General features: G+C 39.0%; 1 protein-coding gene across 1 annotated transcript; it reads left to right on the top strand.

Annotated features, from left to right (window-relative positions):
- The first annotated feature begins 7,471 nt into the window (after window positions 1–7,471).
- Window positions 7,472–10,129, top strand: lrrn1 (leucine rich repeat neuronal 1). Its single transcript, XM_062996709.1, has one exon. It carries the CDS (start codon window positions 7,472–7,474, stop codon window positions 9,635–9,637), a length of 2,166 nt encoding a protein of 721 aa, XP_062852779.1. The 3' UTR covers window positions 9,638–10,129.
- Window positions 10,130–14,570: the final 4,441 nt, after the last annotated feature.

Genomic DNA, 14,570 nt, shown 5'->3' with positions numbered 1-14,570 from the left:
TGTATGAGATGAACTTGAAACATACTAAAAGTACCTTAAAGGGACACTACAGACTCTTTGTTAGTCCAGGGAATTGAAAAGTTGAATCATAGTTGTTAAAAACATGCACAAAACATCTACAACCCCACCTCCAGGCCGCCCAGGGAGGATGGGGTCCCTGCTGAGTCTGGTTCCGCTCAAGGATTTTGAAGGGATTTTTAAATATTGTATTTTTAAGGGAGTTTTTCCCTGCCACTTGGTCTGTTGGTCCTGGACTCTGTAAAGTTGCTTTGAGACAATGTCCATTGTAAAAACCGCTATACAAATAAAATTAACTTGACTTGACCTACAAACACATCTAAAAAGTTCTACAACCCCAAATCAAAATAGTTGGATACTGCTTTTATACCAAATTATGATGACAATAACCTCAAAATCACATTATTATTTAGGTTTTTTTTTAAACTTATTACTAGCCATAAATTGCCCATGTCCCAACTTATTTAGCAATGTGTTGCAGGCCTAAACTGCAGGAATAGATGTATAGTAACATATAAAATAAAATTTCATACAAAACATAAAATATCTTGGTTTCATTAGGGATGTAACGATACAGTCTACCCACAATGCAATACGATTCACGATACTGGGTTCACAATCCGATTTTTTCCAGATTTTTTTTTAAACAAAATGAAATTGAAGACAAATTATGACAATTTCCTTTTATAATTTCTCTTTAAAAAATTACATAAAATACTGTATTTGTGCTTGTCTTTTATTTATCTAAATGAATGATGTAAATAAATAAAGTATCCTCTCACAAATACATTTGGCTGGAAAATCCCCCTACCTGGCAACTTTGTGAAGTGATGTCAACCAGGCAAGGTGAATGGCACCAGTGCCCTCTGCTGTTTAAAGTGAATATCAATTCATCTTAAATGAATAACCGATTCGATTCGTGTTGTCATGTGCACCGATTTTTAACTGTCTTGTGGTGCATCGTTACATCCCTAGTTTTCATACTGTCTGCAATGAAATAGAAATCAAAGTAAATGTAAGAAACACTGTTTTTTTATTGTCCCAACGTTTTTTGATGTAGGGTTGTAGTACAAAGTAATTTAGAGAGTTGGATAAAGCAGTAGTAGATCGATGCAATAGAAAACAGTTGGTTAGTCATCAAATTCTTATTCTTTAAAGAACATGTGAATAAATTATTTGTTAACTTCCAATGACCTGGAAAGTTAATGGACTTCCATTTTGACTCTAACATTGTTTTAATGAGTAAAATGAAAATAAATAGAATAAACAGAGTTGTAAAGAGAGAAAATATAAAGAGATGTGGAACATTTCAGTGTAAGGTAAAGTGTAAGCTGTCCTTTGTGCATTTGATATTATTTTGGCTACAAGTCTGACAGTCATCCTGAATAAGACCAAGCTTTGTGTCACAAAGAAATGCCAGATGGCACCAGCAGATATTCATGCTTGTCATTTATGATTTAAGTAAGAAAGATGCAAAGGAGGATCGACTGGCCAGCAAGCAGCCATGGTCTAATCACCATGAATCAGATTAATGAAGGTTTAATTGGCTAAATAATTTACCATTAACCCACTCGGCTGATGATCCGGTGATAGTTTGGTTAGCTTTTTAAATATGCTGTCTGTGTAGGGTTAAGGTGAGCAGTGACATGGGGACACAGGGATGAAATGTAGTGTTGATTATTTTCCTGGTTTGCTTTGTTTTACCTTTAAGTTACCAAAAATCAGTATTGTATCGCCTACTAAATGGTTTGGATTTAAATTCAAACAAATCAATAGCTCTTTTTAACCGAGCAGTAAAACGTGTTTTTTTTTGTTTTGTTTTTTTTGTATTGATGCGAGTTCCAAGCACTCGTTTAACTATAGATCTAAAAATACAATTTCTTTCTTTTTCAGTGCAGGTTCAATAGGAACAAAATGTATTCAATAAAACAAAAGTAACATTGAAAATGAATTTTGGGTAGCATAGTGGCAATGCAGGTAATGTTGCTTTGGCACAGTTTCAGTAACCTATGTTTTTTCTGTTTGTGCCAGTTTCTCATCAGACACGGGATTCAGATTTTCAATAACATTGCAAAACATAGTCGATAGGCTAAATACACTCAATTGATTCTAGTTTTTGAGATTGAATGAGCGAATGTAAGATACCCTGGACTGATGCCCAGTCCAGAGTTTATTCACATATACACCGATCAGCCATAACATTAAAACCACCTCTTTGTTTCTACACTCACTGTCCATTTTATCAGCTCCACTTACCATATAGAAGCACTTTGTAGTTCTACAATTACTGACTGTAGTCCATCTGTTTCTCTACATACTTTTTTACCCTGCTTTAACCCTGTTCTTCAATGGTCAGGAACACCAGAGAGCAGGTGTTATTTAGGTGGTGGATCATTCTCAGCACTGCAGTGACAATGACACAGAATTTATATTCCCAAAGTATGCATTATTACAAAAATACAGAGTCTCCCCTCCCTGCAGCATTTTTTTCTGGATTTTACCCTCCTTTATTTCCAAATCTATAGTCATTTCAAATTCCATTATGCTTCCTCTCTACTGATGCTGATCTCCACCCTGGTTGAGCAGAGCTGACACTGACACACACCCCCTCCAACACGTGTGCAGTAGCTGACTGCTTCTTTTCACCTGCACAAGGTGAGTTCATATGCGGATCAGCTTTGTGTACGGACACACACACACACTGATCTTCATCATCCCTCGACTCTAGGCAGGCGTCATCAATCAGCCAGCTGAGGTCGTAATTGCATCAGTTATGTGCAATCCTCTCCGGAACCCTGCCCTTGAACAACAGCCAATCATTGTTCATGTAGGCGCCCAGCCCTAGATGGCAGAGCTGAGTTTCGAACTGACAAGTTCGAAATGTCAACTCTGGTGTGCTAGTGTGTTTTACTGACAGAAAACCTAATGAAATGTGTGTATTTATGCCAAAAAAGCCCCCACCGCTGGCATTGTTGGATTAGCTAGATGTTTGGTGAGTCTGTCTTTGTGAGATTTTTCTACATTATGATCAGAATACAATACATACATTACAATACAACTATTATGCTACATTGGTAACACACACATTGTCTATGTGTTTTTTGTCAGTACAAACAGCAATTAAACACATGTGGATCCAAAGTGCTACATTAAAATTTCATGTGTACACTGACAGAACGTTTTATGTAATATAGCATTGCCATTAAGGGGCATTGGGGGCATTGACAAAGCCTCCTTAGTGTGTTCCCATATGCATCATATAAAACACCATTATCTATGCAGATGTGTTGAAAAATAACTATTTTGATTATTAGTAATATGTGAAATGTTGGCTCCGGGTATAGCTCAACCCTGTGTGTGTGTTTTTTAAAATTAGTGAAAGAAAAAGGAATCCAAATGTGGAGTTAAAGTTTAAGTTCACTTTGTCATTTGTTAATTGTGGATATACAATCAATCAGTTTCTCAAGGATTTTTTGGGCGAGAGTTTGGAGTCACAATCGCAAAAGGCAGTACATACACTGCGGGACTCCTCGGTTCGAAACTCTGAATTGCCACTGGTCGGCTGGGCGCCATCTACCGTGCATAATTGGCAGTGCCTGCAGCAGACACGTATCTGCTAGGACGGGATGACCGGACTACGTGGGTGGGGTCTTCAAGCGCTGTGTAAGGACCCTAATTAGCAGATAGAGAGGTGCCTGTGCAGAATGCATGGGTGAAGGAGGGTTCCGCTGGGGGCTGTGCGAGGGTTGGAGGAAGCGTGAGCAGCAATATACCCACCTCGACTGCAATCAGCAATCCCCCAGAAAATGGGGAAAAAAGAACATGATTTGCAAGTGGCGTTAGTTTTTTATGAAGCTGCAAAGCATTTTGCCTTCAGCAAATGATCCTGGTGTGACTAATAAATCAACAATATTGTTGACAGTGATTATGTAAATGTTGCCACCTACACCAACATTGTTTTTGCATACAGTACAAAAGCAGTCAATCAATACTTGTCCAATGTGCTGTACCATTCAGCAAAAATGCTTACAAGTGAGTTTCTGTTGTCCTGATTCAAGTTTTAGATCTTAAAGATATTACAGTGAGACTTTACTTAAACCCTCTGCCATAATGTCATCAACCTGTTATGTCAGATTTCATAATGCTGTGGTGAGTGGTATTATAACACTGTTACGTTACCAGTATAAATCATATTCTGTGCAGCACAGAAAGGTAAATATTTTAAGGTACCAGACTGGGACAGCCTAGAAAATAGAATAGTCATAACATAAATTACATAAATTGTAATGATTATAGCTAAGGTTACATGACAGTAGGCGGCACAGTGGCTAAGTGGGTAGCACTGTCGCCTCACAGCAAGAAGGTCCTGGGTTCGATCCCCAGGTGGGGAGGTCCGGGTCCTTTCTGTGTGGAGTGGATTGTGGATTGCATGTTCTCCTCGTGTCGGCGTGGGTTTCCTACGGGTGCTCCGGTTTCCTCCCACAGTCCAAAGACATGCAAGTTAGGTTAATTAATCCAAAATTGTCCATGACTGTGTTGGATATAACCTTGTCTGACCTAATCTTGTGTATCGAGTAACTACCGCTCCTGTCATGAGTGTAACCGAAGTGTATAACATTACGTTAAAATCCTAATAAACAAACAAACAAACATGACTGTAAGTCATGTGACCGACTCATAACTGTGAATGTGATTAGTCTGTGTTGTTAAATTCAGCTTTATTCTAATTCTTGTAACTTTTACGGGCGTCTTTAGTTAAATACAAGGTGTTTATCTTTATCATTAGCAACATTTGGCTTGCTGTGAGTCTTCCTGGACTGCTTTAATGCTTTCGCTGCTTGTGTGATTAAGTCAGCATTAACACCATATGGAACAGCAAATGCTCAAATTCGAAATGCAGGTGCTGGGTCTGTTCAAAACACGATAACATGAGCTGTTTCTTAGCTCAGAAACTGAGGATAAAGGGTTGCATATTTTTTCTTAGTTATAATTTAATACAAAGTAAACCTTGTCCTTTTGATTTAGCACTGTAGGACATCACACCTCGCCTGCTTTGGATTACGTATCATGGACAGAACATGTTTGCTGGTTAGCATTTACTGTACAATATTACATATGCATATTAAAGAAAGACACAATATTATCCATAATTATGTATAATAAATTGTTTATTTTAGTAGACAATGCAATGCATGTCTAAAATTGTACATATTTTTTGCATTTTGCCAATCTATTTAGTCCCAACTGTTACTCCTATACTGCTTGTATCGCCCCTGTGAGGAGATTCTCAGATGAATGTTCTCCCTCCGAAACATGTGCAGTCTCATAGAGAGTGCATGTAGACACACACACACACACACAATGCCCTACCATGAGTTCCACACCCCTCGTACAGGCTCCTCAACCAGCCAGCATTGAGGAACCCAGTGGACCTCCCTCCCTCAGACTCAGCCAATTGTTCAGTTGTGTTTGTTCAATGCCCCCAAGTTAATAGCACAGCTAAGATACAACTCAAAAGCTCGAATCTCAGCAGTGCCAAGCTGGCACACCAGACCGCTCTGCCACCCAAGCATCAATCTGTAAATTGATTGATTTAGAACAGCTGGTGAATTGTCTGTTCCCTCTTTGAAAGAGCTATTAGTTGCCAGGAAAAAGTACATGGAACAGTGGTCTCTTGCTGAGAAGAAACCTCAAGGTGTCACTTCATACTGAAAGTTAATTTGTAGAGCCACCAAAAAACAGGTGAATTATAAGAAGCTGGAACACGGGCATCCACAAGACAAGCTTGACATAAAACTGAGAGACTGCTGATTAAAAAAAACTTTAGATAAGCTTTAAGATGTTGGTCTTGGACTTTTTTCTGGCTTGACAGCACTAAGCAACGTCAAAGTTGCTTAACTGAGGAAAGTGACACCTTTGCTCCTACAGCTTTTCAGGTCAAACTTGGTTTAGGTGGTTCATAGATTTCCACTAACTATTACAGAAATCACCAAGTACAGTCAAGTAGAATTGCCGATGAGGTTTTAGAAGGTCGTGCTACAAAGTTCCTGATCATATTTAATGATGCTTGGGAAAGTTAATGATATGCTCTTTTAAGCTCATAAAACGGATGAAAGCACTCAGTCGAGTTTGATCTCTGTCCAAGCTTACCCTGTACTGCTCATCTGTGGTAATTTGCTGATTTAGCATTTTTGTTGGCGGTTACCGGATGACTGTACATATCAGTGCTAATACTAATGTTTTTGGGGTTTGATGAACTGAATACCTATACTTACCTATACTTACACTGATCAGCCATAACATTAAAACCACCTCTTTGTTTCTACACTCACTGTCCATTTTATCAACTCCATCTACCATATAGAAGCCCTTTGTAGTTCTACAAAGTTCTACTTCTTTAGACTGCTTTCACCCTGTTCTTTAATGGTCAGAACTCCCACAGGACCGTCACAGAGTAGGTATCATTTGGGTGGTGGATCATTCTCAGCATTGCAGTGACACTGACATGGTGGTGGTGTGTTTGTGTGTGTTGTGCTGGTATGTGTGGATCAGACACAGCAATGCTGATGGAGTTTTAAAACACTTCACTGTCACTGCTGGACTGAGAATAGTCCACCAACCAAAAATATCCAGCCAACAGCACCCCGTGGGCAGCATCCTGTGACCACTGATGAAGGTCTAGAAGATGACCAACTCAAACAGCAGCAATAGATGAGCGATCGTCTCTGACTTTACATCTACAAGGTGGACCAACTAGGTAGGAGTGTCTAATAGAGTGGACAGTGAGTGGACACGGTATTTAAAAATTCCAGCAGCGCTGCTGTGTCTGATCCACTCATACCAGCACAACACACACTAACACACCACCTCCATGTCAGTGTCACTGCAGTGCTGAGAATGATCCACCACCTAAATAATACCTGCTCTGTGGGGGTCCTGACCATTAAAGAACAGGGTGAAAGCAGGCTAAAAAAATATGTAGAGAAACAGATGGACAACAGTCAGTAATAGTAGAACTACAAAGTGCTTCTATATGGTAAGAGGAGCTGATAAAATGGACAGTGAGTGTAGAAACAAGGAGGTGGTTTTAATGTTACATTTATGCTTTAAATTACATTTAAATTGACTTAAACTAAATAGACCTTTAAATGTAATATCACTCATTGTACCCCTACTGCACTGTACAATGTCTTATTTTGATTTTTTATATTTTCCAGAGGCCTGATATTGAGCTGTACGGCGGCACATCCATCCATAGAGAATCCTACAATAAAATCCTACAGGGAATCTACTCCTTTAAACTTCTGAAAGTCTTTGACACCACTTCTCAAGTTTTCTGAGGATAAAAGGTTGACCCAGAACACATCTCAACACTGGATGAAAATCTCTCCACACCACGCCAATCTTCTTGCATCTCTGGGAACCCAACCCATCTCTGATCAAAGGGGATAACATGGCTAGAGGGACTGCATACTGTGTTTTTCAGAGCCAGTCTTGCTTCTTTCTAATGCTGGCATTATTTACTAACTGGCATCATTTACTAACTTCTGTTGAGTCTGCAGAGTGTCCTCAGCTATGTGTTTGTGAAATTCGCCCTTGGTTCACACCCCAGTCCACCTACAGAGAAGCCATAACCGTGGACTGCAATGACCTTCGCCTTACACGGATCCCTGGCAACCTGTCAAGTGACACACAGGTTTTACTTCTGCAGAGTAATTACATAGCCAGAACCAGTGAGGACCTGGAGCTACTGCTGAATCTCACTGAACTGGATTTGTCCCAGAATAACTTCACAAACATTCGAGACATTGGCCTGACTAACATGTCTCAGCTTACTACGCTTCATCTAGAGGAGAATCAAATCATCGAAATGCCTGATTTCAGCCTGCAAGACCTGACTAACCTTCAAGAGCTTTATATTAATCATAATCAGATTAGCTCAATTGCACCTAATGCATTTGCTGGTTTGCGCAATCTGCTCAGGCTCCACCTGAACTCCAACAAGATCAGGGCTATCGACAGTCGCTGGTTTGAATCAACCCCCAATCTTGAAATCCTTATGATTGGAGAAAATCCTGTGGTTGGCATCTTGGATTTGAACTTCAAACCTCTTGTTAATTTAAGAAGTTTGGTTCTGGCCGGAATGGAACTCACAGATATACCAGGCAATGCTTTTGTTGGACTGGATAACCTTGAAAGCCTATCCTTCTATGATAATAAACTTGTCAGGGTCCCTCAAAATGCTCTACAAAAACTACCAAACCTAAAATTTCTGGATTTGAACAAGAACCCTGTTCACAAAATCCAGGAAGGTGATTTTAAAAATATCTTGCGGCTTAAGGAACTTGGTATTAATAATATGGGAGAGCTTGTCTCCATTGATCGATTTGCCCTGGATAATCTTCCAGAACTGACCAAACTTGAGGCCACCAACAACCCCAAGCTTTCATACATCAGTCGATTTGCATTTCGAGAAGTCTCATCTCTTGAGAGTCTTATGCTTAACAACAATGCTTTAAACTCTCTCTACCTTGCAACGGTGGAGTCCCTGCCCAACCTTCGGGAGATTAGCATCCACAGCAATCCTCTGCGCTGTGACTGTGTAATCCAATGGATGAACTCCAACAAGACGACTATTCGATTTATGGAGCCTCTTTCAATGTACTGTGCAATGCCACCTGAAGTTAGAGGTCAGCGTCTGCGAGAGGTTCTTTCTTACAAATCTGCTGACCAGTGTTTGCCAATGATATCCCATGACACCTTCCCCAACCACCTCAACCTGGACATTGGGATGTCAGTAGACCTCGACTGCCGAGCAATGGCTGAGCCTGAACCAGAGATATATTGGGTGACACCATTAGGTAACAAGGTCATGATGGACACAGTGTCTGATAAGTACCATCTGAACAGTGCTGGAACCTTGCACATTTCTAACATTCAGGTGGACGATTCTGGTCACTACACATGTGTTGCTCAGAATACTGAGGGGGCTGACACTCGGGTGACTGCAATCCGGGTCAATGGCACCCTCCTGGACAGCACCCAACTTATCAAAATATATGTCAAGCAAACCGAGTCCCATTCTATACTGGTGTCCTGGAAGATCAACTCCAATGTAATGACCTCCAACCTTAAGTGGTCATCTGCCACCATGAAGATTGACAATCCTCATATAACCTACACAGCCAGAGTCCCTGTAGATGTCCATGAGTATAACCTCACACACCTTCAACCAGCTACTGAATACGAAGTCTGTCTTTCAGTTTCCAATATCCACCAGCAGACCCAAAATTCCTGCGTAAATGTCACAACCAAGCATGCCACATTTTCTGTAGAGATTTCCGACCAAGGCACCAACACAGCGCTCGCTGCTGTCATGGGTACAATCCTGGCAATTATCAGCCTTGGGTTCATCACAATTTACATTGCCAAGAGATGGAAGAGGAAGAACTACCACCACTCGCTCAAAAAGTACATGCAGAAGACCTCATCCATTCCTCTTAATGAGTTATACCCTCCTCTTATCAATCTGTGGGATGTAGACACTGAGAAGGATAAGGATGGCCTGGAGTCGAAATCCAGCCAGGTTGACACAACAAGAAGCTACTACATGTGGTAAAATCCAACAAACTCGCTTTGGAGCACAAAGACACGTTTTGCTTATTTGTGCAAAATTAAATGTGGAGTTTTCTCTGCCTTGCTTACTGAAAGCAACTATACGGACTTAAGTCTCCGATATTTTAGTAGAACATACTACCTTTCCTTCTTTTAGCCTCAACTTTGCAGCTTTGTTTAGTTTCTAAAACTTTAGTCGCTGTGCATTCTTATCTTTATATTTTAACAGCACAGCTTAGGTATTGTCAATGATATTGCCATTTTTGGGGTCAGTTGATGCTGTAACAGTAAGGTTGATCTGTGATCAAGATGGCTTTGGCAGTATTCATAGAGAATGCTTTTTTTCTTCTCTTTTTGTAAACAGTTCAACTGTTGTGCACTCGAATATATTAAGAATTTTGTCTATGAACTCTAATGTAAGCTGACAAAATGAATTTAGACTCGACACACTGTCTATTGAATGATGTAAGCAACTGTTCTGTAATGTTGTATCAACTATAATTTTAACTTTTTGTATTTTATCAAAAAAAAATTAAATTTTGATTTAGAACAAAGAAATGGTTTTACATTTTATATGTAGTTCTAATGATTTATTAGTGGGATTTTTACCTTCTTGCTTCCAGTCTAGGGCTTAGTTTGCTTTAGTTTAAAAACAGTGCTAACCACTGTTTCATTTGTAGCACTGCATATGCAATTAACACTTCATAAAGCATTTTGTATGCATAAATCTGTATTCACAACTACACTGTCTGGTATTTGACAATAATTAATTACACTAAGAACAACAGACCACATACATACAATTACACCTCCAGCATTATTTTTTTAATTAAAAAATAATGCCGGATCTGATGGATTGATGCACTAACTTCAGTTTTATAACCTCTACTGTAAGTGTGGTTGGATTTTGACTCACTCCTGTTGGCGGTTCCTTTTTAATTTCCCGAGGGTATGAGGCTCCATCCTCTTCAGAGGTTGGCTAGCTGATGCTACTACTTACTACTACCTAACTTCTTTTCTAATATTTGCAAAGAAAAATGAGCAAAAACTAGCTTTATATCATTATGCTCTTATTTGCATACATTACTGTGGGTATGATGGTTTAGGGATTGTATGTTTGGCTCATATTAGGCTGAATTATTGGCAAACAGTTTAACTTATATCTGTTGGTTGTTCTAATTTGTCTAAATGTTGCGTGCGAATTTTAGAGGAGCGTCTTCTGGCTTCTTTTTTTAATATATATTTTTGTTTATGCATTTTTTCCTCTTCCTTTTTCTCCCGACTTTTTATTATTTATAATAAACCCAGTAACTGCTTGCAAAGTCTAAATACATTATGTGAGTTATATACACTGGATATATACACTGTAGGTATATAATATAAAACCAGAAGTTGGTTATTACTTCTTTCCACTCACTGTAATTTAAAGACTCTAATTAACATGAGGTAAAGTTAGTTGAAAATACTAAAAAATATCACTCCTGTTTAAAGCAACATGCACTTTTCTCTCACCATGGAATAAAATATGCCACTTGGCAAAGCACGATCCACCAGACAAAGAGGCTTTAAGTGGTATCGTAAATGTTTTGAACGCAGTAGCTTAGTGACTTCAGTTTCTGCATGAATTATTGGGAAAATGGGGCTTCTTATTAATCAGATTTATTAAAAAAAAAAAAACTTTTACATTCAGCGTACACTTTTAAGCTTAGACGAACATTAACATTAAATAATGAAATAATTATCGTTCTGTCATTTTATTAATATACTATTTCTATCAAAATATCAAACAGCCTGTTGATGTCTGGCCAGCTCAATAGCACAGCTGAGATTTGAACTCGAGAGGTGGTGGACTAGCACAATCGTACTGCACTCAAGTGGTGCCGCATATTTAGTAATACATTTCTGGGAAACTGTTTACAAGAGCAACTAAAAACAGCCTCATTAAGTAATCACGCTGTGTTCAGTGACTAGGAAATCTTTGGTAGAGACTGAGGTGGAAACATACGTCAACAGTGAGCTTTTGCTAAAAATGTAAACAAAAACCGGAAGCTTTTTGATCTTTAACAGCTGTTGCTGGCAGCCAGTAACCTTGACTTTATGCCAAGAACAAATGTTCTTTCATACTGGCACTGATGTCCTCAGATGGGTGCAATGCATCATATTTATTTAAAGACGGGCAAATCTTCGGGGAAATACCAACCCTGACAGAATACTGTGCTCTGCTCTTTAAACCAAATGTGAGTGAATAAGTAGTTTAAATATATGCAGGCCTGGGCAGTAAATGATTGTAATTTGTCCAGCAGTAATTTATAACCAGAAAATGCTGTAATAATGTGCATTTTGCATCTGACTTCTAATTTGTCTGCACAAAAAAAGAACATGTTAAAAATGTAGCGACTTACAATATTCAGCCTCCAACCCTTTTTTTTAACATAAATTTTCACAATCTTGGATATTAAGCAATTCCAATAGGACATTTAATTTTTAATTGGACAATACATTTTGATTAGTGTCTGACTGGAGAAACATTAACACATTTTGTTAATTAAAATAGCTCTAGTCTCTAATTGTACACTATAGCTTGTACACAGTGGTAGCTTAGTGGTTAGAGCTTTGCACTATTATTCGAAAGGTTTGAATCCCAGCTCTGGCATGCCACTGTTGGGCTCTTGAGCAAGGCCCTTAACCCTCTCAGCTGCAGGGGCGCCATACAATGACTGAACCTGCGCTCTGACCCCAGATTCCAAACGAGCTTGGATATGCTGTATATACGACAAATAAAGGCATTATATTCTACGAGTACTAACAGGTTGTGTGTTTTTAATAAAAAAGGCAGTAAGCTTAAAAATCCCAACACCACTGCTGAACCTGATATGCTCATAGCAGAGGAACACACACCATCATGCCAAAACCATTTTAGTTTCATTACAGTGTGGAGTATGTCCACCCCCCAAACATCATTGGTCAGAAGGTGTCCCTTTCAAATTGATAAACTGGGTACAGGTTGTGTTTACTAAGTGTACAGAGAAACAAATGGGCTACAATTAGTATGTTTTTTGCTTTTTGGCAGAGCAAAACATGAATCTGTAACATGCACCATTTCTGTTCCAATTCATTCTACTGCTTCAGAAGATCTTTATAAACTAATGCTACCACCATCACATTTACAGTGGAATTGGTATCATAACTAATGATGATCAGACTTAAAAATCAATAGTTTTCAAATATAGACACTTCTGCAATGAAAAGTTGTTGACAGAAGCTGTTCTAACCACAGAGGTTGATGTAACATTGCACTTTGTTAACTAAGTATTAAAAAGCAGAATGAGGTAAGCAGTGTGGCTATAAACTAGCATTTTCATAGCACTTAATTTGAGCTTTGAGAAATGTTCAGTGCCTTTAGGAGCTGTTTTTTGTCAAGGTTAGTGTTACTGTATAAATAGATCCCTGCCTTGTTTTAAATGCTTTCTTTGATTTGTGGACAGTATTCAAAATTCTGAAAAGCCTTATAATAGTAGGAAGTTTATCCATTTAAAACCAATTTAAATGTATGTGCCACAATTATTTAACATGTTAACTATTTCGAAATTTAAGTAAACTGGCAGGATAATGTGTTGAAGCTAGTCCAGTAGGGTATTTTTTATGTATCAGTATGTTCTTTTTTCAAATTTAGTAAACCGAATGGGCTTCGGACAGTAAAATATAAAAATATATTACTAGCACACCAGGGCTAAGATTCTGAACACGCTTGCATGAATTTGCATTGACTGCAGCAGACAAAAATTGGCCACCGTGTCTGCTGGGTGGGAAATAACTGGACTAAGTGGGTGGGGTCTTCAAACGCTGTGCAAGGACCCTGGTTAGCAGAGCAAGACGCCTGTGCAGAAAGTGGATGAGCATCATGTGCGAATCCACCGAAGCGTGGGCGTAAAAGAAGGAGTCCGCAAGGACTGCGCACACATCAGAGGGGGCATGAGCAGGCAAATATACCCTCCTTAATTAAACGCAAGCGGGATCCCCAGCAGCGGAAGACAAATTGACTATGCTAAATCGGGAGAAAAAGAGAGAAAATGCATAAACAGAATGTGTGTACAAGAATAAATGTGAGTACAAGAAAGACCTTGTTTAAGGAGGTAAGAAAGCGTAAGGTAAGAGTTCTTCCATAGACATTCATCTCTGCCGCACTTAATAAATCAGGCCTTTATGGCAGACTGGCATATTAAGAAAAAGGCATATGACTTAGAGTTTGCTAAAAAAAAAAACTATATCAGTTATTATGTCAAGTCAAGTCAACTTTATTTATATAGCGCTTTTTACAATATACATTGTCTCAAAGCAATTTTACAAAATCCAGGACCAACAGATACAAAAACCCCTGTTGAGCAAGCCGAGGGCGACTGTGGCAAGGAAAAACTCCCTGAAAATTACAGGAAGAAACCTTGAGAGGAACCCTCAACTGAGAGGACTCAGCAGGGCCCATCCTTCTTGGGTGGCCTGGAGGATACTTTAAATAAATACACGATTTACACAAATCATACAAACACAGAATTAAATGATCTAAAAGTCATAACTGGTAATAAATAGATAAATAAACAATTAAATAATAATAGAGTTGTTATCCGCTCTAGTCTTCAATAAAGTCTGTAGTGATTTCTTGTCGTTGCAATTACTCCAGACCCGTCACATCTGACAGGAGCAGCATCGTTGTCCCGGCAGTCTCGACTTTAATCCTTAACCTCGGCGGGTAAACAGGTTTCCATCAGAATGCCCTCGGGGTAAAACAACAGAGAATGTAGTTAATAATGTACAATGCTAGTTGACAAACAGTTTTACAGAGAGTTTTAGACTCTGGCAGCCCTAATTATTACAGCATAACTAAAAGGGAGAGCAAGCAGGTAACAAGGTCATGAAGGCTTTCACAGGACATCAGCGCCCAT

This window comes from Trichomycterus rosablanca, chromosome 6 (genome assembly GCF_030014385.1).
Source record: "Trichomycterus rosablanca isolate fTriRos1 chromosome 6, fTriRos1.hap1, whole genome shotgun sequence".
Lineage (NCBI taxonomy): Eukaryota > Metazoa > Chordata > Actinopteri > Siluriformes > Trichomycteridae > Trichomycterus > Trichomycterus rosablanca.
The sequence above is the reverse complement of the archived record's forward strand: the minus strand, read 5'-3'. Positions and strand labels throughout refer to the sequence as shown.

What these genes read in the sequence shown, in the direction of transcription:
- lrrn1 (XM_062996709.1), top strand. Translation starts at nt 7,472, where the DNA reads ATGGCTAGAGGGACTGCATACTGTGTTTTTCAGAGCCAGTCTTGCTTC.